We start from the raw sequence: 27,319 nt of genomic DNA, 5'->3' as shown, positions 1-27,319 counted from the left end.
TCCTCCAAATTTCTTCTAGCAATACATTTACGCCGGACCCTCCGTCCACTATGGTGTCTGTGAGAACATGTCCAAGTATCCCTATCTCGACAACTGCAGGGTGCCGTCTGGATGTTAGTACCAACAACATCTGATCGTCTCCTCCCGTAACAATTTCCTTTTCTTTTCGTCGGCTCGGTTCTCCCGGTGACTTTTCCTTCTCGAGGCTTGATTCCCCTGCCATATTTGAAAGAGCCAAACGAAGTTGGGGCATGGTGAGAAGCAAATCACTTACCTTTACTTGCACCTCCGTTTGCAAAATTTGTCGTACTATGTTTTGTTCTACGAAATTTCTTGCTGAGGTGGCGGCGGTGTCCGGAGGAGTTACTGCTTGAGATACTTTTCCAACCTTCGCCCGTGCTGCCGCAAATTTCTTCTTTTCTTCGGCGGGGTCCGGGTATTCTTTTGCTTGTTGCTGCGTAATTGCCAAAACCTCTTCCTCATCTGCTCCAACAGTGATCAAGTTCACTCCGGATTTTGGACATTTTGAGTCATCGTGATCGCCGGGTCCGCACCATCAGCACAATAGTTGAGGTGTATTTGCTGTTGGACATTCCCGCGCAAAATGTCGCCACAAGTTACATGCTCGGCACTGAATAATCAGTCGTCTGTTTGCATCATACTGAATCCGGCTTCTGCTCGTATTGGTATTGTTATTGTTGTTATTTTGTCCACGCCGATTGTTCCTGTATCCTCCAGATGTAGCGCCGACGGCATTCGTGTTTCCGTTACCACCTGACGGGGAGGCCTCCTGTGTGAGAAGCACCTGCGGAGATCCCCTTGTTTTCATGTTAAAGGGGCAGTCTTTTGTCGAGTGTCCCATGATCTAACAGATGTCACAGAATTGGTTCTTTGAACACGATCCTTTAGTATGACCGTCGGTCTTACATTCCGTGCACCACAATTCACTACCTTTTGGCTCTTTCTGCATATTTTTAAACTCCTTCATCATTCGAACCATATCCTTCTGTAAGGCATGAACCTTTTTGTTACTACCTTCGTCGTCGCTGCTATCATCTCCAACAGATTCGTCATCATCAGAGTCAGAGGAGCTGGTTTTCTTCTTCTTTGTCTTTTGCGCACTTTCAAGGCCCAGTGCTCTGTTATAAGCATCAGCATATGATAACGGTGGCACAATTTTCATTTTCCTCCGCAACTTCGAGCGTAGGCCATCCATAAACCATCTTTTCTGCAATCCGTCCGCTGGCTTGCTTTCCATTTTGTTTATTAAGTCTTTTAATCTCCTGGCATAGACGCGGACAGTTTCGTGCTTCCCCTGCTTGGTATTGAAAATTTCCACTACGATTTCATTATCATCCCGCAAAAGTTTAAACTCCGCAAAGAACTCCTTTTTAATCTTATCCCAGGTATCTAGCTTCTGCGGATCCATATCTAGAAACCAATCAATCGCGACACCCCGTAGGGTTGCTAGAAATTGCCTGGCCCATTCGTCGGCATCTGTGATTCCATTTGCTCGCCAGATCGTCTCACATGTCTTACAATGTCGGAGGGGGTCGGCTGTACCATCGCCTTCAAATTTCGGCAGCTTTTCTTTCGGTCCCGCCATAACTCCAGAGGTCTGCACTCCTACAGTGGTCGGCACTCCCACACCGGTGGTCGGCACTCCCACACCGGCAATCTGAACTCCCACACCGACAGTCTGTACTCCCACACCGGTGGACTGGTCTCCCACACCGGAGTTTTGCACTCCCACACCGGCGGTTTGCACACCCTCACTGGAGGTGTCGACAGCTGCAACCCTTGGTGAAGACGAAGGATCCTCCCAAATTGTTTCCCGCGGAAGTCTATCCTGGAGGAAGAGGTCACTCCACGCTTGTGCTCCGTCGGCACTGCGAGCCATGCGAGTTGATGCTCTCCCGTCTGAATTTTCTTCCCTCGGCAAACACAAATTCAAGAACTCCACCCGTGCTTCTTCCACCAATTCCACCCGCTGCCAAGTCTCCTCTAGTAATTCCTCCACACTTCGGTTTCCGTCGGCAATCTTCTGGAATCTCCGTCGGCGTTCGGCTTGCTGTGCCAGAATTAGATTCTCTTGTGCAATACGGATTCCATCTTTTCCCTTGACCTTATTCCGATCCTTGTTAAGCTGATTTGGCATTAATCTTCATTCCTCCCACCTTCCAGATTCATAAGGCAACGGCGCTAAATATTTACCGTACAGGTAAAGAAAATGAACGCATACAGACAATAGAACATGAACAGCAGAATTATATTCACAATAGTAGATGAATGATGATTTATAATGATCCCAAAGGGGATATAAATACTACTGCCGAACCTTCCCGAAGGAGTCCGTCGGCCACAATTATTCTATCCGCTACAAACTATTTACCGACAACGTCGGCTACAGAATACAGAAACACCGCCAGATCGTCGGCTACAGAATACAGAAACACCGCCGGACTGTCGGCTACAGAGTACAGAAACACTGCTGGAACCATCCAGTCGGCTAACAAGGCTCAATTTTATTTTTACGCTAGCTTCCGGCTTTGTTTTTACGGCAACAACTGTGAGTTTCTTACCTGATTTCAAGCTTGAATTGAATCTATGAATATGGATTTAAACTTGGGTCTTCAAACATGGTTTCATATTTGTTGCCAACTCGAGTTATCTGCTGCAATATTTAGGATTTGTTGTTGCATCATCATCTTCTTTGTTGAAAATTCTTGGAGAAGTCGAGCTTCTTCTACCATAAATCGTTACTTCTTAACAACTCTATTGATTGCAAGTATCATGACTGGGTCTTTTGCAAACTTATTGGCCACCACCTGCTGGAAAACATGGGCTTTTGCTGCATTTATGGGGTCAATTTAAGCCATTTCTATAGCCTTTTTTCTAGCTATGACTGGGTCTTTGAAACACGTGGCTTTGCTTTGCTGATATCTCTAACGCCATCTAGAGTCATCTTCTTCTTACAGCTGTAAGTGAAATCTGTTGGAATTCTATTTTCTTCGGAAAAATCATGTAGCTCTTGCTGTTTTAAAATGAGCAAAAAACTTGGCTTAGATAGATATGTTTCTTTCATATTTTTAAATATATTCAAATTTGGCCCCATTCATTGGTTTTTGTATATGAGCTTTCTTTCTTTATTGCCACCAATATTGATCCATCCGTCTTCTTTGAAATGATGAATCTGCTCTTACAGGAGTCATTGCTCTAACACAACAATGTGAAGATCATGTAGGGATTACACCACTGTCCTCTTTGTGCACTTGTTTTATAACAGAAAATTATTTCTTTGCACTTATCTCATTGCTGACAGACGTATTTTACTGATTTGCTTGAGGGTTTTTCAACTCTTTATTTTATTTTCCCGTGTTTTCATCTCTAGCACTATCATGGAAGTTTTCTATCGACTTTTTGCAGGGATTAAGGCTGAAATTTACTCTGATTTAAGCCCTTTACTATTGTTCAAAATATATTACATTGTGCTTCTGGAAGATATTGGAAAGCTTGCAGTTATATACTGTACTGTCGTCAATATATGAGATTCTATTCAAAACATGGAATGAAATCTGGAACATTACATTTGCTTTGAAGAACATAAGTTCTATCCCAACACAATATCTATCTTTGTAGAACTCCTTATAATCATGTTGTCATGCAGTCATAGCATCACATACTTGCAACATCACAAAGATATAAGAATTGATATAGCTATATGTCACAATATGAAAACATTACTGTTGACCTGTAATTGTTGATGATTGCTCTTAAGTCTGATTTTGATCTTTACTATTTCTGCTTAAATAAACTCATGACTAAATAACATAAGTGCAGAGTATGTTGTTATTGGAAATTAGTCATTGCTTAGATCGTACAGATCTAACTTGTTTCCTTTTCTTAATTTTTTGCAGGACATGGAAAACTTGGAGGCACATTTGACACACTTAGGCAAAGAGGAGAAATATCTATATCAGCCATTCAAGACCAGGCGATGGATGGCTTCCTTTTCCTTCATACATATGCATTTTTGTTATCACTTTACTGCTTTCTATTTGTGTGGGAATAGTAAAGATCACTCTCATGGTCTTGTGTGGGAGAACATTTACATTCAGCCTTTCATTTTATTACAACTTTGTAAATACTAGTTGTATATCTCAATGTGTAATACAAAGAACATTTATGCTATTCTCATTTTGCTCTGAATGAAATATGTTTTAAATTGACATATTATTATATTGCTGATTGTAAGTACTATGTACCTTATTTCCACTTGTTCAATGTTTAGAAATGAATTTTTGGCATGAGTCAAAAATCAGTAACAGTTCCTTTCAAATATCTGAATATTCTCTTTACTGTTGCAAAATGATATTCCTTAGGATCGGCTTAAAATCTAGCTAGGATCCCAACTGCATTTGCTATATCTGGTCTGGTGTGAGTTAGATACTACAAACCTCCAATCATGGATCTGTAATTCTTCTATTCTATTGTAGGTGTCTCATCTTTGCTAGATAACTTGTGACCAGTTATCATAGGTGTACCAACAAGCTTACGACTTTCTAATCCAAACCTTTTCAACAAGTCTTTCAGGTACTTAGATTGTGAAATGAAAATGCCATCACTGTTCTGCACAATCTACAATCCGAGGAAAAACTTCATTTCTCCTATCATGCTCATTTCAAACTCATTATTCATTTCTTCAGAAAACTTATCAATTGCTTCATCATTACCTCTGAATATGATATCATCAACAAATATTACTATTATCAGCACACCATTCTCAATTTCTTTCAAATACAAGTTACTATCTGTTGTACCTTTAGCAAATCCAAGCTTTGCCAAGTAACTATCCAACCTTGCGTACCAAGTTCTAGGTGCCTGCTTTAGACCATATAGAGCTTTCTTTAGTTTGCATATCATGTCTTCGTCTTATGATAAAGGAAAATCTTTAGGGTGCTCAATATATACCTCTTCTTCAAGTTCTCCATTCAGGAAGGTTGATTTAACATCCATCTAATAAACCTTGAACTTCTTATTTGCTCCATAAGCCAGGAACATCCTTACTACTTTCACTCTGGCTATAGGTGCATATGTCTCCTCATAGTCTATGCTTTTTTGCTATGAATATCCCTTGCATACAAGTCTAGCCTTGTTCCTCAAAACTTTGCCTTGCTCATTCATCTTATTTCTAAATACCCATTTGGTTCCTATAACATTCGTATCTTTAGGTCTAGGAACTAACTCCCACATATCATTCTTCACAATCTGATCTAATTCTTCCTTCATTGCTTGAATCCAATGATCATCTTTACATACTTTATATGTGCTTTTAGGTTCAACTTGAGAAATCAAACATAGCTCTTCATTTACTTTGTTTCTTGTCATCACACCTTTGTCTTTGCTTCCAATTATTTGCTTAGGAGGGTGATTCTTTGTCAGATTCCTATTAGGGGTAGGAATTGACATCTCAGCTCTTATCTCATCTCTGGGTTCAAATCTCTACTCTCCTCTTTGCTCAATAGTTAACACATCATTCTGCAAATCATTGTTAGTCCCAAATAAAACTTCTTCATTTTGTCTAACAATTTTAGAATTATCTTCTTCATCTGAATTATAATCTACCATCTTTTCTTTAGTTCCAAACTTTTCATCAATCCTTACATTTGTGCATTCAACTATTGTTTTAGTTCTATAGTTAAAACCTCTATATGCTTTTCTTTTAAATGAATAGCCAAGAAACATACCTTCATCACTTCTTGGATCAAACTTACCAATGTCATCATGTAAGGCCCACACTAGTACCTTGCTATTGATCTCGATGAAATAAATATGATTAGGAGTTAATTAGGATTATGAATGACATTTTTGTTACTAATAATGATTTATGAGATCCTATTAGAGACTAAAGCAGATTGGTTATTATAAGTGTATTACCCGTTCAATAATATTAGGTGGAATAGATAAGATCATATGAAAACAAAACTCTATATGTTCAAGCTAGGAACTCAATCAAGGGATTCATAGAATGATTCACTAGCCAAATTAAGGAAGATAAATTAACATTCACTCTAGTGAGAACAAGGAAAGTAGGTAATAATGACAACAAGACATATAGTTGCATTCAGAAATTGGTTTTAAATTATTATGTCATAATTATGGAAGCATTCTATCAGTTTGAGGAACTAACCCTAGAAACTCACACACAAACCCCTCATAATGTGATAAAGGGATATTGCTAGGAATGTCACTATGTTTAGCTTGATTGAAAGGATACTAGTTAACAAGTCTGCATATTAGTGAATTTCACTCAGGATATATATGCTGAGATCCATTGTATATGTTTTAATGATTTAGTAGATATGACTTCAGTGTTTCATGATTATAAGTATGGTGATAGAGTTTAGAACGATTATTTCGTTATGTTAAGAAAGATAAATGTTGATACACATATTTTGATATTGCAATGTTTTGAATATTTGATGGAAATGATTAGATGAAAGTTAATTGAATATGTTAATGCAATTAAGTGATATTGGATTATTCTACACTAATCTACATGTATTCTATATTATTTCATTGGACTACTGACATTAAGTTGAGTGTGTAGGAAAGATGAACCATGGAGATTATTTGGGGAAACAAGGTTCAAACCTATGTTAACACGGTAAAGCCAAGGTGAATCTTTGGAAGATTCAAAACCTCGTTGTATTGTGTTTGTTTCGTAATGTGATTGTGCATGGGTGTTATAAGTTAAAGATTGTGATTATTTAGAGACATGTCATCTTGATGTGTAAGTGTTTTAATGTGTGTGTGTGTGTGTGTGTCATTTGACACTTGTGTTGTCTACGTGTAAATGACATGTCATATAGGGTTTTTTCTTTTGGGCATGAAGTCACTTAACTTGAATTTAATCCCCATTATGAAATTAAAATAACCCACCTTGGAGAGTGTTAGGATGAGTTACCTTCATGATGGAATTCAAATTTAAAATTTGGTAGGAACTATAGAGAGACTAAAAGTGGTTCCCAAGAGATATTTTGGTGAAAATAAGTCTTCCACATGGTAGTAGTATAGGTTGGGGGTCTAAATATAACCATAAGTTGACCTAGGGGACTTAGGAAACCCTCTAAACTAGTCATTTTCAAGCCAATTCGAAAATCAGAGTGTCACATGACTTCTTTCCTCACCCCTCCACTTGCTTAAGTTCTTATTGGTAGAAAGGTACAAGGGTGTAAGAGGGGTAGGTGGGGATGGAAGTGGAGGTCCTTTTAGGGAGCTTGTGCCAAACTTAGTGGTTGTTCACCCACTCTCTAATTGTAGAGACACTTAGGGTTTTTGTGAGAAGAAACTTGGAAGCCAAGGAAGGAAAGCTCTTCGTCACCATTTCATAGCCATTAGATTGGAAGGAGGTCAGTGCTTCATGCCATGTTTTCTCTCATCTCTTGAAAGTTGAAGGATGAAAAATGTAAGAGTGTTCTTGTAGGATTTATGTGTTGCATGTGGTCCATGTTGTAAATGTTAGTGTATGTGGGTGTGTTTGTTGAATCTATTTGCCTTTGGTTTTGTTTCTTGAAATGTTGTGGTGGATTGAATGTTGTGTTGGGTGTGAAGGCTTCACTCACCCTTGGGAGGGAAGAAAGGCCTTGGGGTGAAGGGGTTAGTTGGGCTCAAAATTGAAGTTGAGAAATCCTCCTCTTGGAGAGGGGATAGTTTTCATGGAGTATGGGCTCCATTGAAGCCATATGCCTTTCTATTGTTCTATGGGAGGTATAAGTGAGGATATGTGAAGAGGAGTAAGTGTTGATAGCCTTATTGAGGCATGTCATTATTGATAGCCTTGTTGTGGCCTTTTTCTTGGAAGCCTTATTGGACTATCCTTAGTTGCCGATTCGTGACACGAATCCGATTCGGGCACGTGAATCGGATCCGTGGATTCGGGATTTTTTTTTTTTCCCAATTATGATTTGTGGAGGATTCGTGCATATATATATATATATATATAATTATATATATGCATTATATATACTAAAAAAAAGAGAAATATACATAATTCTAAAACTAAATCATTTCATAGTATGAATCTAGTATACTTGATCAATGACATTGATAATTAATCTATTTTCACGATTATAAAGAAAATCAACACATTCACATTGAATTACTGAAAGTGAAAGCTTGTAACATTCAAAATATAGATCATTAAACTTAAAGTTTATAACATGATTTACTCATAAAAGAGTCAAGAGTCAACACTAAAGTTTTTTATTTAATCATCAAATGGATTTTCAAGAAAATCCGCATCAGAGGGGTACTGGTGAGCTGCAAGTGCTGCATCTGTATTAGTAGAGGAACCCAAACCACTAGTAGTAGAGGGGATTGTTAACTCATAATCCTCCTCCTCATCATCCACATCAATCAAAGTGGATCTAGCAAGATCTCGGATGGTCATATCTAAATCAGGAGTCTCGGGTGCTACATCCCAAAGCTTTTCGGGCCCCTTCTTGTACTTAGGATCCTTCCGTGACAACAAGCGCAAATTGTTGTGAATGAACACAAGGTCTTCTGATTTTTTTGGAGCCAACCGGTTGCGTTTGATTGAGTGGATAAAGGAGTAAGTACTCCAATTCCGCTCAGCGGCAGAAGAGCTGGCAACCTAAAGAGAAATTAAAAATTATCAATACAACAATCAAGATAAATAAATTAAATAATAAATTCAAGGAATTGAGAATGTTAACCTTAAGCTTAATTTTACAAACTTACTTGGGATAGGACCTTTATGGCAAGAGGTTGGAGGTACGTGAAGGCTTGCCTATGAAGGTACCACCATTTGATGGCACCCATCCTACTTTGGTCTGCTATGGCAATAGGGTCGAAATCCTCACCTAAGTTGAAAGCAGCAAATTCACTCCTCCCAATTGCCCCAATCTCTGGATCTTGGAATACCTTAGCTAGTGCCCTCTTATACCCATCTGCAACCTCTGCATCTCTAAATGGTGGCACTCTACCTGGAAGGCGAAGTACATCTGCACTATAGTACCTGGGGATAACAAAAGACAATTGAACACTATCAAATATCAATAGCACAAACATTGGATAAAATAAGCACAAACATTTGATAAGAACTACAGTACCTCGGGGATAGAGCATATGCAAGGAGGTGCAAAGGTGTGGTCATCTTGTTCTATCGATGATGAACAATTTTTTCCACCTTCTTGTAAAGGGTGTCCTCAGGATCATTCTCCCTCCTCTGTATGACCTAAGATATGAAATATGAATAATAATTATAATTAGTGAATATGTCAATTTAAACTTTAGAATCTAGATATCTCTCAAATAAAAAATTGTTGTAAAAGAGCGTAAAACTTACCATTTTAATTTTTTCCAGCATACTATCCATGGAATCATAAATATCCCCAAGGCATGGCTCATCACTATCTGCGAAGCGAAGCATTGCCATTATTGGATTGGTGATTTCCAACACATAACTCACAAGACCCCACCAATCCTCATCTAGTATCATTCTTCTCACATTTAAAGCCCTTGCTGTATTGGAATTCTTCCAAATGCCCCATTGGGGGCTAATGACCATATGCTTCAATGCTTCTTTTACCTTCACAAGTCGTCTCAAGAAGATTGTGTGAGAGGCAAAGCGGGTTTCAGCAACCTAAGAACATGTTAAACTCAAGTTAGTAAAACATTTAAAAATCAAAACATGTTAATGTAAACAACAACAAAAATTAATAATTGTGGAATCCAATAATATTCAATTATATATTAAATATAAAAATTTACCTTCAATAACTCCAAGTCCGAGAAACTCCTAAAAATTGCTTGTGACATGTGGTGATTTGTCACAAACATTTGAATCTCTTTAGCTTCCTCATATATCCTTTTCACCCAATCTATTTCGGTGCCAATTGCTTTCATCACTAAATTGAGAGAGTGGACGGTGCATGGTGTCCAAAAGATATGATCATATCTAGACTCTACAATTATCCCTGCAGCCCTGCAAACTTTTGCATTGTCCGTGACCACTTGAACAACATTATCAGGACCCACTGACTCTATGGCATCAATGAGAATGCGTGAAATAAATTCTGCATCTTTCACTTGCCCTTCACAATCAACTGCCTTCAAGAACATTGCCCCCTTAGGGCATACAACAATAACATTGATCAATGGACGGTTTCTACAATCTTTCCAACCATCCGAAATAATAGACACACCCGATTGAACCCAAAAATCTCTTATTGGTTGAAGTTGAGCCTCTACATTTTTCCTCTCATCATGTAATATGGTAGTGCGCAACTTCTCATAACCAGGCGGTTTGTAACCATGGGGTGCATCATTTATTGCTTCCACCATCTCCCTAAAATAAGGTGATCTAGCAAAATTAAATGAAACACCATTTGCAATTAAACAACGTCCAATTTTGTGATCAGCAATGTCTCTCTTTTCAATTTGGAATGCCCTATCTAGTGGGCCTCTCTTGCGGGTGAGTGGAGATGGGTCTTCATCTTCATCATTTGTAGTTGGCATAGGCAAAAAAGGATGTGTTCTTGTGTTTGTTTGATCAAATGATGGTGTTGGTATATTTGTTTTTTGGGAAGCACCACGTTTTGCTTTTGCAACTGCTCTATCAGCATCATCTTGCTCTTTTGCTAATGCTGCTATTTGTGCAGCTGGTAATCCCTTCTTATTACTACCTTGACACATGTGAATTCCTTCACCCGCAGGGCCCAAAAAATGTAGTTTCACTCGGGAATAGGAGCTTCTATGTTGTATGTTGCAAAAATTACATTTCCATATGTATGCCCCACCCCCAGGACATTGTGCAACTCTTGTTGTGTGTCTCCATAAAGGAGACCCCTTATCAATTTTGAAGCTTGGTGATGCAGCCCCACCCCCACCCACTGAGCCTTGACTACTCATTGTTCTATTCTTGCAATCTAGAAAAAGTGAAAGAAAACCATACTTCACACTTGCACAAAAACTTGAAAATTTGGAAAACTAAAAATAAATCAATAATCTATGAAAGAATTCAAGAATATGGTTGAAATGCATACTTTAAACACTTCTTGCAAGGTATTTGAAGCTCCACAACCGATCTCCTTCGAATCCAAGCACTTCACTTCAAACTAGCAAGTATGAGAGAGCAAAATGAGAGAGCAAAATAGAGAGCAAATGAACTTGCATTGTGATTTAGAGGGTCGTTTTTAGGGTTTAGGGCCTTTAGGGCAAAAAAAAAACATTAAAAAATGATAATGGGCCCACGTTTTTGCATTCTCCTCCTTCATTGCCGCGGATTCACGCGGATCCGCGCGTGGATCCTTGAGGATCCGAGCAGGATTCGTAATCCTGCCTGTGGATCCGTAAGGATCCACGGGCCGCGGATCCTTACGGATCCACAGGCAGGATTACGAATCCTGCCCGGATCCGTAAGGATCCGCGGGCCGCGGATCCTTACGGATCCACAGGCAGGATTACGAATCCTGCCTGGATCCTCACGGATCCATACGTGGATCCGGATCCGAATCGGACCCGAGCCCGGATCCGGCCTTTTCCAGGCGAATCCGGTAACTAAGTAAATAACATTATGAGAAACTCCTAATTTTATTCATCACCATTACATACTAGAAATACCTTTGACTATAGGAAATGAACAACAATTAGATGACATAGAATATGTATAAGATTTAAGATATGAACTTGCTGAAGATGCTATTTTTCCTTTCTGGAAAATGTATGAGGAAAGAAAACAAATCTTTCCTCATTACAGACCAATATAATAATAGAAGAATATGCTTGATACTCCTAGTAGGAGTCTATAAGACCTAGGGTTTTATAATACAAATGATTTAAGCCTCCCTAGTCCTTTCCAAGTTCAGAAGAATTTAGAAAATAAATAAATCAATAAACAAGTAGACATATACTATTACTAGATTACAACATGGTACAAGAAATAGAATAAACAATAAAAATAAGCTTTAAAATAATGATAAGTAAACCAAGCAACTTGAATACATGGGCGCCCACTGTGAAGATAGAAATAATTTAAAAAGGGGGTCAAGTCAAAAAAAGTTTATACATTAAATGGCTACTAGACATGTCGTCCTGCACTCCACCCATGTCACGTAAAAGGGACATCTTAGGCTGCCCAATGATCTGACATAAGTTAGAACACCCCTTAATGGCACCCATCCCTTTAGGGGAGAGAGTAGAATTTTCAAGATTAAAATAATAAAACACTAAATTCATTCCCTTTTTACTCAACGCCATCCTTGTCTTGGAAAAAGTTAGGCGCCTGGGTTTACTTTGAAAAGCAAGAATGATAGCCCACCTAGGTGTAGGCGCCTTGGAGTTGGGAAGTGTGCATTGAGATTAGAATAAGAAAGGGGTTTAAACATTAAATCTAAAACAAGAAAAGCAAAATCCAAACTTAAGGGGTGGCCCCACCCTAGGCGATTTTTACCTTGTTCCACGCAGGAGAGGGATGTGAATTAGTTCATGGGGTTGACTTTGGTCAATAATCCCTCCTAGGTGTCCCCATCAATGGGGCAAAATCTGCACACCTTCCTAGGATGGCTAAGCGCTTGGGGAGGAAAATAATGCAGATTAATATTGTTAAGGGATTACCGAGCATATCAAGTCAATAGGGTGCAGGTTAAAACAAGGAGATAATATGTGAAATATAAATAAGGAAATGATGTTAGTGTTAGGCTAATAAAAATGTTAATGGGATAAGAGAGTTTTAGGCATAGTATTGTGTTAAGTGTTACTTTAACAATGTTAATAATTATTTAATAATTATGGTTGGGAATGAAGATAAAGAACTAGTATGATTAGTAATAAGGTAATTAGTAAGAGTCTAGTTAGTACGGGCATAGAATGTATTTAGAAATATAGTATAGTTGTCGAATATTATTAAGAGACATAAAACTAATTAAATGATGGTGCTACTATAGGTTATAGTTTAGGTTGTTAGCAAATATATATATGATGGGGATAGTGATATTAATCAGTATAATTTATTTTAGTAATTTAAATTTTAAATGGAATGCATTTAATTAGTATTAAGGGAGGGAGGATCTCTCCATTATGAGAAATGTCTTTGCATAGAGCTACTTGATAGGGAATCGATAATATTATTCTAAAAAAAAAAATTCTAGTAAATTAAAATATTGTTAAAAGGTTGGATTTTATAAATGGTGGATAGTATATAATACAATGATGTTTTAAAATTTAATAGGATTTTGTTATTAGGAGTTGGTGGTCCGAGTAAGTGGAGTCTTTTAGATAGTTGTAGCAATTAGCCAACTTAGTTGTTAATATAGATAAGCAATTATGTGTTAAACAATAACAGGCATATCTTATTACCGTCAATACTCTATGGTAAATACAATTAGTGGATATCGAATAGTATCTTTATGTACCTATATGACAAGAGGTTATTGGGGGTCTTTGTACATAGATAATATTCATAGCATGTCATTTGTGATGTGCATACATACTAAATAAAGATCAGAACGATATTGACGAGACAACTTAAGACTATTCTAGTTACCTTGAAATATGGAAATTGTAGTGTACCTCTTGATAATTTAGCCAGTAAGGTATCCCTTCAAATTTGAATAATGATATGCAAAGAGAAATGAGTCAGATCCTAAATGTTAAAGAATAGATGTATCTTGATTATTCATCCTTCCATAAAACCCGATTGCATCTTGACTGGAGTGAGGATCTTAGTTGCAACATGTAGATGCCAACGTGTAATACCCTAAGTTATCTTACGAAATTTTTTGTAGTGGTGTTCTGCTCTGTGAAAACTAAGTCCAAAGGATCAAACACGATGTCTAAGTTCCATTTAGAAATATCAGTGCATCTCAATACTCTTGAATATATCACTAGAAAACTAAGCTTTGTCTAAAGAGATCTTTCCCTATAAGTAAAGTAGTAGAAATCAATATCCAATATATCCTAATGAAAATAACCATTACTTGAGACCCTGAGTAGATGGTAGGAGGAATGTCTAACTAATCGACAGCCTAGTTGTAATATACATATGTCTATTGGAGGCTCTGTAAGATTTTAAAAATAATAATAATAAAACCAAATATTAATGATAGTTGTGTTTTGCCGTGGAAATTTTTGGGCATGACACATCATCTCTCTTAATGTAACATTTGCTCCCAAATATTCTGAAATACTTAACCGATGGTTAATGACCAAACCATAGTTCATAAGGTGTCTTGCTCATACCTTTTCTAATCTATACTCTGTTCAGAGTGTACACTGTTGTATTGATTGCTTCTCTCCAAAATGTCTTAGAAACATAATTCTCAAACAACATCACTCTCGCTGCCTCTGCTACTGATTTATTTCTTCTTTGAGCGATCCCATTTTGCTCAAGTGTTCTAGGTGAGGATAGTTGCCTTTTGATTCCATTCTCTTCACAAAATACGTTAAACTCTCTAGAGGTGAACTCTCCTCTATTTGATCTTAAACATTTTATCTTAACACCACATTCATTCTCAACTCTATTCTTAAATATCTTAAACTTCTCAAAAGCTTTAGATTTCTCTTCAAGAAATGCTACCCAAATCATTCTAGTGAGATCATCAACAAAAATCATAAAGTACCTTTCACCATAGAATCCTCTTGTTCTTGAAGGACTACTCAGATCTGTGTGAATGATCTCCAGCTTCTCTGTGGTAGTGAATTTCTTGCTAGGAAATGATACTTTCTTCTATTTAGCCAAAATACATTCTTTGCAAACAACATTAGTAGGCTTTGTAATCTTAGGCAAGTCTTTGAATACAAAAGTGCTACAAACTTTCACAATATTATCAAAGTTTATGTGATAGAATCTTCTATGACACAACCAACTGTTGTCCACTTTAGCTACCACACGTCATTTTAGTAGGATTCAACTAAAATACATTACCTCTAGATCTTGTGCTTGTTCCAATCAGCTTAGTATCTTTGTCTTTGATAATGCAGGTCTTCTCAGTGAATTGCAACTGATAACCCTTGTCCACCAACTGTTCAACACTCAACAAGTTATGCTTCAATCCACCAATAAAATAAACATCATCAGTGTTAGTTTTACCATCAAGAGTAATGGATCCAATTCCTATTATATGATATGTTGCATTGTTACCAACTCTAACAATACCTCCATCATGATTCCTAATCTTGACAAACTTATTCATATCACCAGTTATGTGATGTGAACAACCACTGTCAATTATCCAATCAGATTTCTTTTCCACTTGGGAAACTAGAGCTCTTTTTTCTCTAATTTCTCTATTAAGATCATCTTCCTTGATAGCCACAAATCCCAATTAATCATCACTTTCACTTTGACCTTTCTCATCAAATTCTTCATCTTCATTTGCATACAAACAATTTCTATCTCTTCTAGGCTTTAACTTTCCCTTATACTTATTCTCTCTTTTAGGACATTTAGATGTGCATAATGACCAAATTCATCACAAATCCAACATCTAAATATTTTCTTACCATCTTTTTCTCTTCTCACAAGAAGGGCTATACCTTCCTCTATATTCTTGTCTTCCTCAAATCTATTGCTATCAGCAAAATCTCCACGTGTGCTTGCACTCCTTGTAAAATTAGGTCGAATGTTTAGGGCATTGAAAGTTGTTTCGAATCTTTCTAGATTTCCAGTCTGTCTCAGATCTACTTCTGTAGCTTCTAATATTCCAAGCAAAGTTTCCTTGGTAAAATCCTTGGTGCAAGGTATTAATAGATGAATAATCTGAGCTACTTGCTTGAATAGTGGCATCAACCTTTTCATGATCTTCCATACTACCACATTTTCTTCATTGGTTCCAACATGAGACCGAATTCCTACAACAATTTCTAATATTCTACCAACACAACTTCTTACTTGAAATGCACATATCCAATTCTACAATTTTTGGTTAACAGTTTGTCCTATTATATTTTATAACCTAACTTTTTGATTTCCAATGTTTTGGAGAGACAAAAGGATGTTTACCAACAAATGGGTCAGTGTATGTATTCTATCACTGCCCTCTGAATTATTAGGTACAACTCCCTATGATTCGCAATGATATGCAATGGATATGTTTTTATGAAATCAAAAGTTTGGACATTATAAGATCTTAACTTGAGAGCAGTAAAGGATAACCAAATTGTTTGTAGGCACAAATAATTTAGGCAAGGTGAATTTGAATAACCTATCACATCCAATGAAATGACTGTAGTAGATTATCTTGTTTTTCTAACCTTTACTTCTCTTCTAAATGCAAATTAACCATCTAAATGCAAAAGAGGAATGAAGAAGATATGCACATGAGGGAAAGTGGAATTGCTTTCACTATCAGCCTTGAATGAAATGGAATCCAACCAATAACTAATAGATTCATGCACATTTAGCTTTCAATTCCCAATAAAACTATCTAACATGTTATGAAACCAACAAGAGAGGAAACAAAACCATATATGAAGAAAGTAAATGGAATCACCTTCCCTATAATTACCAAAATGAAATGGAATCCATATGATTATCACAGAATCACATATGATTGTCTTTCAACTCTTGATGTAGAACTAATCTATGCATGGGCAAAAAAGCATGATAAGCAAATAGGGTAAATGGAATTACAGACCAATTCATTATCAAGTTTGCCAACATTAGTATTGCCAAATAAGGTTACATTTATAGTTTTCTATCATCTCTTAGTTTTGGTAGAGCAACAGTCACAAAATAGAAAGGAAATATATGAAATTCTCTAATGATATGAACATGTGGCATTTTTTCCATCAATGATTATGAATCCATGGTACTTCTAAAAACACCCGATGACTGTTCAGCTTCATACAATCTTAGGAATCCTGTAGAAAATCGTTGTTTTCTTCATATTTTGTTGTTTCCTCTTTTCCATCGATGATTATGAATCCATGGTACTTCTAAAAACACCCGATGACTATTCAGCTTCATAAAATCTCAGGAATCCTATAGAAAATCGTTGTTTTCTTCATATTTTGTTGTTTCCTGCCAAGTTTGTATAAATTCATATTCCAATGGTCACTGTAGTTTTGAATTCGGGTCATAGATCTTAAACCAATGATCACAATTAAAGCCCAACCATTTCCTTTATGACTTTCTCTGCTGGTCCACCTAGGTACACGTGTCTAGTCATCATTACGTCACTAAGATTATTTGTCATGAGCTCAAATTAAAAGGATATATTAATATTCAAATAACATATTATATAATGATAACAATTAGGAATAATAATACTATAATCTATTATATAATAGTGATATATCTGACAACATAAAAATAAAACAATATATAAGATTATAGCATAATTGTAATGTAAAATCTTATATTATAATTATACTATTAATGAGTTAAATAAATTAAATAAAAAATAAATATTTTTTATTATAAATGATATCAAATACCAATAATAATTTTATAATGTACCTACTTGGGTTATATTATGAAATGGACATATTCAAGGATAATATTATAATATAATTGAGAATTAAATATTCTTATAATTAGTAATCTATAGTAATAATATTACAACAATAAGATCTAATTAAATAAATGATGGTGATTAGAGAAACAATAATTAATACTACCATTAATAATATAACATCAATATGATATCAATAGGACATCAATATAATAATATTAATTATTGATATCCATTCCTAATATTATTTCTTAAAACTAATAGTAAGTGATATTATATATGCTACGTTAATTCTGACGTGGCTTTGTTTACCGTACAGATAAATTAAAACAATGCATACAGACAATGGAACAGAATAGCAGAATTATATTCGCATATGCCAAACATACATTATGCTTCATAATATCCGTAATAGTAGATGATTGATGCTTTACAATGATCCCAGGCGGGATATAAATACTACCGCCGAACCTTCCCGAAGGAGTCCGTCGGCCACAACATTACATCCGCTACAAACTATTTACCCATCGGCTACAAAATACAAAACACCGACGACAGCCAATCCATCGGCTACAGAAACACCGCCAGAACCATCTAGTCGGCTGACACCATCCCCCCCAAAAAAACAGTCGTCTCCTGACGACTAACAAAATTAGGAGACAACTTACAAACAACAGAAGAAATACTAGAGAGAAGGGGGCATCCCAGAAGTGTGCTGCTGGCGACGTAACTCATACACCTGCTCTGTCCTGATGCGGAGATCTGTCTGAATCTGAGAATTAACTTCGACGGCCTCCTTTAGAAGAAGCGCCGCATCCATAGCCTGTGTCCTATCTAACTGCATCTCGTGCTCAGCCGCATCCTTATCTCGAACCGCCGCCTCTGTACCTTGCCTAGCCACGTCCCTCTCCTGCACCGCTGCTGCCATATCTACCAATAGTGTTGCCCGCTCGGTGGCCCATGCTGCCTACTGGTCAGCCAAGTCGGCGGCTAGCTTCTGTCTAGTCTCACTCTCAACTGTCAATGATCTCTGCTGCAACCCTGTTCGCCTCTGCACGCCGACGACCATAGTAAACATCCTTGTACAATCGCACAATCTCATGTGCCAGCTTCATCATAGGGGTGTCACTGGGTCCCAACTCCGGCTTAGTAGCCCAATCTGCCAACATCTCAGCTGTCTCCACCGCCGGCCAGCCCTTGTCTACAAAACAAGTCTGAAATCGTCGAGAACAAATCCCACGGCTATATGCTCTGATCAAATGCCACTCCCTTCACCGAGTCAGGGCCTGAATTGCCACATCGTGTCCCTTCTTTAACGCAGACTTCATAGTTCTGAGGTAATCCCGACACGTGTCTTCATCCGACCCGTAATCCTCCTTGGCGAAGTCCTCCAATGACCATTCCGCATCACTGTTCTCCTCCTCATCAACGGGAGCCATGCCCACATCCGGTGCCGCCTTCTCTACTGTTGGCGCAACCACGACATGTGGCATTCCCTCCTCCTGAAGCTGAGGCTATGGTACTGCTGGTGATGTTCCTGAACGCCTAGGAGACTGAATGGACGGACTCAGCTTTGCAGGAGTGAGTCGGAACTGCTGCCTCAGAAACTCACTAGCTCTATCCATCACCTCCAGTTGGTCTGACTGCGCAAGCTCCATGTTCTCCTCCGGTACTGACTGAGCTGACTCGGCCTCTGCTAAAAAAGATGACGAAACAGTGACAACTGCATCACAATCAATGACCTCTAACCGAACCTGCGGCTCAGGCTCCAGCGGTGGCAATTGTGCTCTCTGTGAGACTGTGACGACGACATCTGCTGGTACAACTGGAATCACCTCCGCTACAGTCGTCGGCACTATCTCGACAACTGTCCGTGGGACAACTCTGTCACTGTCAGTGGGACCATCTCCGTCATTGTCCGTGGGACATCTGCCTCCACTGGAGGAGTCATAAGGACTGGGGCATGGCACTGACCAAATGCTGGAATGACTGTCAGAAAGGTAGTCAAGTGCGCCGAAGTTGACAGCTGAGGAGGGGTAAAGAATGTGGGCCCACTACCCGCTGCCTCACTGTCAACTTCTGCCGATGTGCTCACCTCTTCTTCCACGGACTCAGCCCCGTCACTCATCGAAGTGTCGTCCCGTCCACTATTTGTCTCTCCGGAAGTAGCAAGTCCGCGGAGTACTTTCTTGTGACCTGCTGTTGATCCTCCTGTATCCAAGTGTCGCCAATAGAATATGGGAGGCTCCCCGTCTGCCAACTTGCCCCTTGGAGGAGCCTCAAAACCATCTAGTGGAATCTGGCTAGCTGCAGCCTCCAGAAATAGCCCGATGGCATGGTGCGGCATAAAAAATGTTCGGTGTTGAAGTATCATGAATTCCTCCATCCTGTCGGCAAGCACTGAGGTCCAATCATATACCACTCCCTGCATGATACCATTCATAAACACAATCTATGACAATGCTATATCTGAAGCTCAAGTGGCGCCTGTCAACCTGCTCTTGATGACGTCCATGATACATTGCCAGTGACCCTCCCGAATAAAGTCCCTACGAAGCCCTCTGCACTTTGTCCCCTAAACCGCTACCTCCCTCTCCACAGTTGTAAGATCCCGGCACACTAGATCTATCCAATGCTCCTTTCGTTCCCATGAGAGTTTACGGTTCTTGATTTCCACTTTCCTCCCATCGGGGCAAAGGATGCCGAAAACCCTAGTGAAATCCCTAGGTTTAAAGGACACCGTCATCTGCTGCTGATTGTACAAGAATGTACTTGTTCTGCTCCGGGCACTATGTCTTTATCATGGTGCGCAATACTGATTCGAACAACCAGATGGAAAAGATGGGAAGCTGGATGGCCCAATGCACCTGTGCCCGCATCAAAATCTATTTAATCTGGTCTGCCTCTGGGGTTTCCTGCCACCACTTCCGGCATTCGCTCCCACTAAGACTCTCAAACTGGACGGTGAGATAAGTGAGTTCCTCCTTGGTCTTCTGTTTCTTGCTACTAGAACCGGAAGGGCCTGCAACTCGAATCCCCGATGCCAAAACCCTTGAATTCTTTTCCATATTGGCTGCCAACTGACTCTTCCACGACTTCCGCTTGCCTGCTGACTCCATGCAAAATGGCTTATTTCTCCTTATATTTGTTTCCTCCGTCCGTTACAAAAAATCTCACTATGGATGTGTTGAAGTCAGCTTTCCCACGGACCGTTATGGTAACAGATAACCATTGGAGTAGTCCGACTCAATTAAGAAACTTAGGCAATTCTTGGGCAGTGAAAACAATCAAAATGTCTCCTACGAATTTCCTCCCTGCTTCATCTGGTGAAACTCATCCTACGGCCGAGATCCAGACAAAGCGTATGGTCTCCTCCAGTGCAGGGCAGACACAATTGTGGAGGAATACGTGAGTTTCTCGGAGGAAGAAAATGCCTTCGTGCTCAATAGTTGTACAAATGCAAGCAGTGGTAGATCAAGTGTATTTGCAGTATTTTCTCTATGGCCAAAAAACTTGTCAGTAGTTGAAAGAGCTTGCAAATGAATGGATAAAAACTAGCGGAAATGTTGTTGTAGCTGCAATAGCAGGAACCTCAATGGATTACCTCCAACTGCTGATGATGAAGATGGACTGCCTCCTCCATTGGAGGATGTTGCCTACCAGATGACTTCAAGCGCACGGTTAGCAGTGAAGAAATGAAGGAATTTTTGGTTTGAAGTCTTTGCATGATTCAATTTCCTTCTGGCGGCGAATGGCAGAAAAAGCACGCTTCTTTTATTTGGCTCTGTTTTCCTACGGAGAAGTCTGGCACGACCGGCTGGAGGAGGGAAATGAAGTCTGCGAAAATGTTTTTAATAGCCGCGGGGCATGTTTTTATTACCCGCGGGGCTTTTCACTTGTCCGCGGGCCTTTTGCTTTCTTTACACCCGCAAACAGCTGCCCGCGGGGCCTTCCTTACACCTGCGGACAGACTGCCCGCGGGGCCTTCTTTACACCCACGGACAGACTGCCCGCGGGGCCCCCTTTGTTTTTTTTTTCTCTTTTTTTTCTTTCTTTTAAAATTTAAATAATAGAGGTACCTCCAGTTGGCGTTGCCGCGTCACAGTGCTTTAATAACGAAGATGGAGGATTCATGTGAGCAGTGGGCGACAACGACATCCTTCGTGCGTGGTATATTTTTAGTTTGGATCCGTTAACCGCTTGGGCCATGTCCTGTCCGTCCAAGGTTATCAATTTGATTGCTCCATTGTCGCCAACCTCCCGGATCTAGTATGGTCCAACCCACCGCACCTTGAATTTTCTCGACTTGATTTCATTGTGGCCATCATACTTCAATACTAACTGTCCCGGCTGGAATCTGCTATGTTTCAAATGCTTATCATGCCAAACCTTGCGTCTGTTCTATGCCACTTCCGTCGCCCACTGTGCCAACAACCGTTTCTCCTCCAGCTTATTCAAATTATTCAACCGCTCTTGTAAGCTTCCGTTGTCATCCAACTTGTTTTCCAACGCTATTTGGAGACTCGGAATCATGAATTCCGCTGGGACCACTACTTCCTGTCCAAACATTAACTGGAATGGTGTATGCCCTGTCGTCACCTTGTATGCCGTGCGGTAAGCCCATAGGGCAACGGGTAAGTTTTCCTCCCAATCAGCACCTTCAACTGCGCAAGATTTGTAGATGATGGATACTAGAATTTTATTGGTGGCCTTCGCCTGTCCGTTTGCTCTTGGATAGTACGGACTCGACAGCGAATGATAAATCTTAAACTGAGTGGTGAGTAGTCGAATAACATGATTAACAAAATGACCTCCCCTATCACTTGTTAATTGTAACGGGATTCCATGCTTGGTAATGATCTGTTCATAAATAAATTTCGCAGTGCTGACGGCCGAGTTATCTAGTAATGCACGTGCCTCCACCCACTTGGTTAGGTACTTCGTTGCAACAATGATGTACTGGCACTGTCGAGTCTTGCTCACCCTCAGTGGTCCAATGAAATCTAATCCCCATCTCTCAAAAAGTTCCTACGCGTGTGAGGGGTGAAGTGGCATGAAATCTTTCTTCAGCGGCTTTCCGGCCCATTAGCAAGTGTCCACATCCGACAACCCATTCCCGCGCGTCATTGTACACCGTCAGCCACCAGAGACCTGCCAGCAATATCTTCCGTGCAGTGGTGTCGGGCCCCATGTGTCCTCCCGCAGGACCCTCATGTGTTTCTTTTAACACCTGCGATATCTCCTCTTCCAACACACACCGCCGAAGAATATGATCCGGCCCCATTTTGTAGAGCAATCCATTGATCAATTGAAACGTACGACTCCTAATTATCAACTTGCGCCTATCATTTAGTGTAATCCCCATGGAAAACTGTCCTGTTGACAGGTACTCGCCAATACTCCTGTACCATTCCGGCAGTACCCCAATTTGAAACAGCTGCGCGTCAGGGAAGTCGTCATTCACACCCTCCGCTGGTTCCCCTGTTTTGATCCGCGACAGGTGGTCGGCACTAACATGTTTCTTTCCTAGCCGGACAATGATTTTGAAAGTGAATTCCTGCAATAGAAGTAGCCATCTGCTGATCCTCCCTTGGATGACGGGTTTATTAATCATGTACAACAGGGCTTGGTGATCAAAATAGAACATAAACGGTGTAGCAAGCAAATAATGACGGAATTTTTGCACAGCATAAACCATTCCCAACGCTTCTCTTTCAGCCGTGTTGTAGTTCTGCTCGGCCTTTGATAGCAATCGGCTAGCAAAGTATATTGGATGATCCAGTCCGTGATTACTAGTCTGTGCCAGGGTCGTGCCGATTGCATAGTTGGAGGCATCCACATGAACATGAAACTCCTTATTCCAGTCTGGATATGCCAGGATGGGTGCCGTAGCCAGTCGTACCTTTAGCCCTTCAAATGCCTCGTCCTGCTCTTTATCCCATCTAAATGATTCTTCCTTGCAGGTTAACTTATCTAACGGTTGGGACACCTTGGCAAAATTTTTAATAAATCTCTGATAATAAGCTATATGCCCGAGAAAAGATTTTACCTCCATCACATTAGTAGATGGCTGCATTTCAAGAATGACTCTCACGTTGTCGGGATCCGTTTTTAATCCTTCCTTACAGACAATGTGCCCGAGCAGTCTGCCGTGCAAAACCATGAATCTGCACTTCTTGGGATTCAATGCTAGTCGGGCTCTGCGACATCTCTCCATACATTCACCAAGTGCTGCCAGGTGTCCATCCTTCGTGCTAAATATTGACCAATCATCCAAGAAGGCTTTGAAGTTTCCCACAGACATCCTGTCGAAGATATGCAGTATAATCCGCCGGAATGTGGCCAGCGTGTTACACAACCCAAATGGCATCCGATTGTACGCGTAGACCCCATCTTCGACGACAAATGTTGTCTTCAACTTATCCTCCTCCACTATAGAAATCTGATTGTATCCGGAGAATCCGTCCATAAAGGAGTAAATTTCATGTCCCGCGACCTCCTCCAGAATGCTGTCTATGAATAGAATTGAAAAAGGATCCTTGATCATCACTGCATTTAGGCATCTGAAATCGATGCATCTCCGGATCTGAGTAGTATCCTTCTTCAATGAAATGACTATTGGCGACACCCATTCGCTGGTCTGTACCTTGAAGATAATGCCAGCTTCCAGCATCCAATTGATTTCCTCCGTAACTCGTGCGGCATAGTTCTTGTTCATCCTGTAGGGTCACTTTCGTACAGGTACAGCTCCCTCTACCAGCGGGATGCGGTGCACACACAATTTCAGCGGTACTCCCTTGAGGTCCTTGTATGTCCATGCAAACACATCCTTGTAGTCCATAAATATCTTGAATGTCGCGGCCTTGAGTATTGGATCCCAATTATCTCCGACTAGTATGTTCTTCGGCTCTGCCTGATCCCCCAAATTCATTGTTTGCATCGTAGCTTCATTATACTTGATTGTCTCTCCTTCACGGAATGCATGGGCAGGTGTAACATCCAACGGTGCCTCCCCCTCCTTTACTTCACTAAACTCCTTCGGATATTCGTTCTCAATTGACAAAACATTGCAGCTGTGAAATAATTCATAGTCCTCCATTTGCCAGTGGTAGAGACCGTTGACGGAATCCAAGTTGTCATCCGTCGTTCCCCCGTCCAATCGGAGGATGCCCTCCTGATCCGGTTCCATCCCTTGTCTGCCTTCCTATCCTCTCCCTCAGAATCTGACGACAGGGCCTCTTCCCCTACCATTTGGGTATGCAGATCAATGATGAATCGGCGGCCTTTACTTTCCAGTGATAAGGTGTTCTTCTTCCAGTCGTGTCGAGCTCTTGCTTCGATAAGCCACCCGCGGCCCAGGATGGCATAGCCTTTCCTCTTCAACGGAATCACCATGAAATCCATCAGGAACAGCTGAGTGCCAATGGTTACCGGCTATGTCATGAGAATACCCAGTGGTTTAATGCCATGTTGATTGGCGGTCAGCAGCTGAAATCTCGGAGGCCACAATGTTGGCTGTCCAAGTTTCCTCTAGGTATCTTCCGGCAATACATTTACGCCAGACCCTCCGTCAACTATTGTGTCTATGAGAACATGTCCAAGGATCCCCATCTCGACGACTGCAGGGTGCCGTCTGGATGTCAGCGCTAGCAACATCTGATCTTCTCCTCCAATAGCAATTTCCTTTTCCTTCCATCGACTTGGTTCTCCCAGTGACTTTTCATTCTCGAGACTTGATTCTCCTGCCATATTTGAAAGAGCAAATTGAAGTTGAGGCATGGTGAGAAGCAAATCACTTACTTTACTTGCACCTTCGTTTGCAAAAATTTTCGTACTATGTTTTGTTCTGCGGAATTCCTCGCTGAAGTGTCGGCAGTGTCCAGAGGTGTTATTGCTTGGGATACTTTTCCAACCTCCACCCGTGCTTCCGCAAATTTCCTCTTTTCTTCAGCGGGGTCCGGCTACTCTTTTGCTTGTTGCCGTGTAATTGCTAGGACTTCTTCCTCATCTGCTCCGACAATGATCAAGTTCACTCCGAACTTTGGACACTGAGTCGTCGTGATCGCCGGGTCCGCACCATCGGCAGAATAGTTGAGGTGTATTTTCTGTTGGACACTCCCACGCAAAATGCCCCCACAAGTTACATGCGCGGCACTAAATAATCGGCCATCCGTTTGCATCATACTGGATCCGGCTTCTGCTTGTATTGGTATTGTTATTGTTGTTGTTATTATTCTATCCACGCCGATTATTCTTGTATCCTCCGAATGTAGCGCCGACGGTATTCGTGTTTCCGCTACTACCTGACGGAGAAGCCTCCTGTGTGAGCAGCACCTGCGGAGATCCTCTTGTCTTCATGTTAAAGGGGCAGTCTTTTGTCAAATGGCCCATGATCTGACAAATGTCACAAAATTGGTTCTTTGGACACGATCCTTTAGTATGGTCGTCGGTCTTACACTCCGTGCACCATAGTTCACTGCCTTTTGGCTCCTTCTGCATGTTTCTAAACTCCTTCATCATGCGAACCATATCTTTCTGTAAGGCACGAACCTTCTTGCTGCTGCCTTCGTCGTCGTTGCTATCATCTCTAGCAGGCTCGTCGTCATCAGAATCAAATGAGCTAGTTTTCTTTTTCTTTGTCTTCTGTTCACTTTCAAGATCCAATGCTCTGTTATACACGTCCACATATGATGACGGTGACACAATTTTCATTTTCATTCGCAACTTTGAGCGTAGGTCGTCCACAAACCATCTTTTCTACAATCCGTCCGCTGGCTTGCTTTCCATTTTGTTTATTAAGTCTTTTAATCTCCTGGCGTAAACGCGGACAGTTTCATGCTTCCCTTGTTTGGTATTGAAAATCTCTGCTACGATTTCATTATCATCCCACAAGAGTTTAAATTCCACTAGGAACTCCTTTTTAATGTTATCCCAACTATTTAGCTTTTGTGGATCTGTATCCGAAAACCAATCAATCGCCACACCCCGTAGTGTTGCCGGAAATTGCCTGACCCATTCATTGGCATCTGTGATTCCATTTGCCCGCCAGATTGTCTCACATGTCTTACAATGTCGGATGGGGTCCGCTGTACCATCGCCCTCAAACTTCGGCAGCTTTTCTTTGGGTCCTGCCATCACAACACTGGAGGTCTGCACTCCCACACCGGCGGTCTGCACTCCCACACCGGCAGACTGCTCTCCCACACCAGAGGTGTTGACAGCTGCGAACTTTGGTGAAGAAGAAGGATCTTCTGAAGTTGTTTCCCGCGGAAGTCTATCCGGGACAAAGAGGTCACTCTACGCTCGTGCTCCCTCGACACTGCGAGCCGTGCGAGTTGATGCTCTTCCGTCTGAATTTTCTTCCCTCGGCGAACACAAATTCAAGAACTCCTCCCGTGCTTCTTCCACCAATTCCACCCACTGTCGAGTCTCCTCTAACAATTCCTCCGCACTCCTGTTTCCGTCGGCAAGCTTCTGGAATCTCCTTCGGCGGTTTGCCTGCTGTGCTAACATTAAATGTTCTTGTGCAATACGGATTTCATCTTTTCCCTTCGCCTTATTTCGATCCTTATTAAGCTGATTTGGCATTAATCTTCATTCCTCCCACCTTCTAGATTCATAAGGCAACAGTGCCAAATGTTTACCGTACAGGTAAATTAAAACAATGCATACAGACAATGGAACAAAATAGCAAAATTATATTCGCATATGCTAGACATACATTATGCTTCATAATATCCGTAATAGTAGATGATTGATGCTTTACAATGATCCCAGGCGGGATATAAATACTACCGCCGAACATTCCCGAAGGAGTCCGTCGACCACAACATTACATCCGC

General features: G+C 40.4%; 2 protein-coding genes across 7 annotated transcripts in view; both read right to left on the bottom strand.

The window, feature by feature from the left end:
- Window positions 1–27,319, bottom strand: part of HEMG2 (Flavin containing amine oxidoreductase family) — a 346,786-nt gene that overhangs the window by 122,946 nt on the left and 196,521 nt on the right. The gene's annotated exons all lie outside the window — the stretch shown is intronic.
- On the bottom strand, window positions 8,179–9,667 carry LOC149564009 (uncharacterized). Of its 2 annotated transcripts, XM_089827110.1 has the most exons (4): window positions 9,371–9,667; window positions 9,135–9,259; window positions 8,764–9,040; window positions 8,179–8,656 (listed from the first exon to the last, which is right to left on the bottom strand). In XM_089827110.1, exons 2-4 carry the CDS (start codon window positions 9,176–9,178, stop codon window positions 8,270–8,272), a joined length of 708 nt encoding a protein of 235 aa, XP_089683236.1. In that variant the 5' UTR covers window positions 9,179–9,259; window positions 9,371–9,667; the 3' UTR covers window positions 8,179–8,269. The 2 variants fall into 2 exon arrangements, with proteins under 2 accessions (XP_089683236.1, XP_089683235.1); XM_089827109.1 differs by lacking the exon at window positions 9,371–9,667 and having other exon boundaries at window positions 8,764–9,170.

This window comes from Cupressus sempervirens, chromosome 4 (genome assembly GCF_028749045.1).
Source record: "Cupressus sempervirens isolate cs-2001-9-10 chromosome 4, ASM2874904v1, whole genome shotgun sequence".
Classification (NCBI taxonomy): Eukaryota; Viridiplantae; Streptophyta; class Pinopsida; order Cupressales; family Cupressaceae; genus Cupressus; species Cupressus sempervirens.
This window is presented reverse-complemented; position numbering and strand designations above follow the sequence as displayed.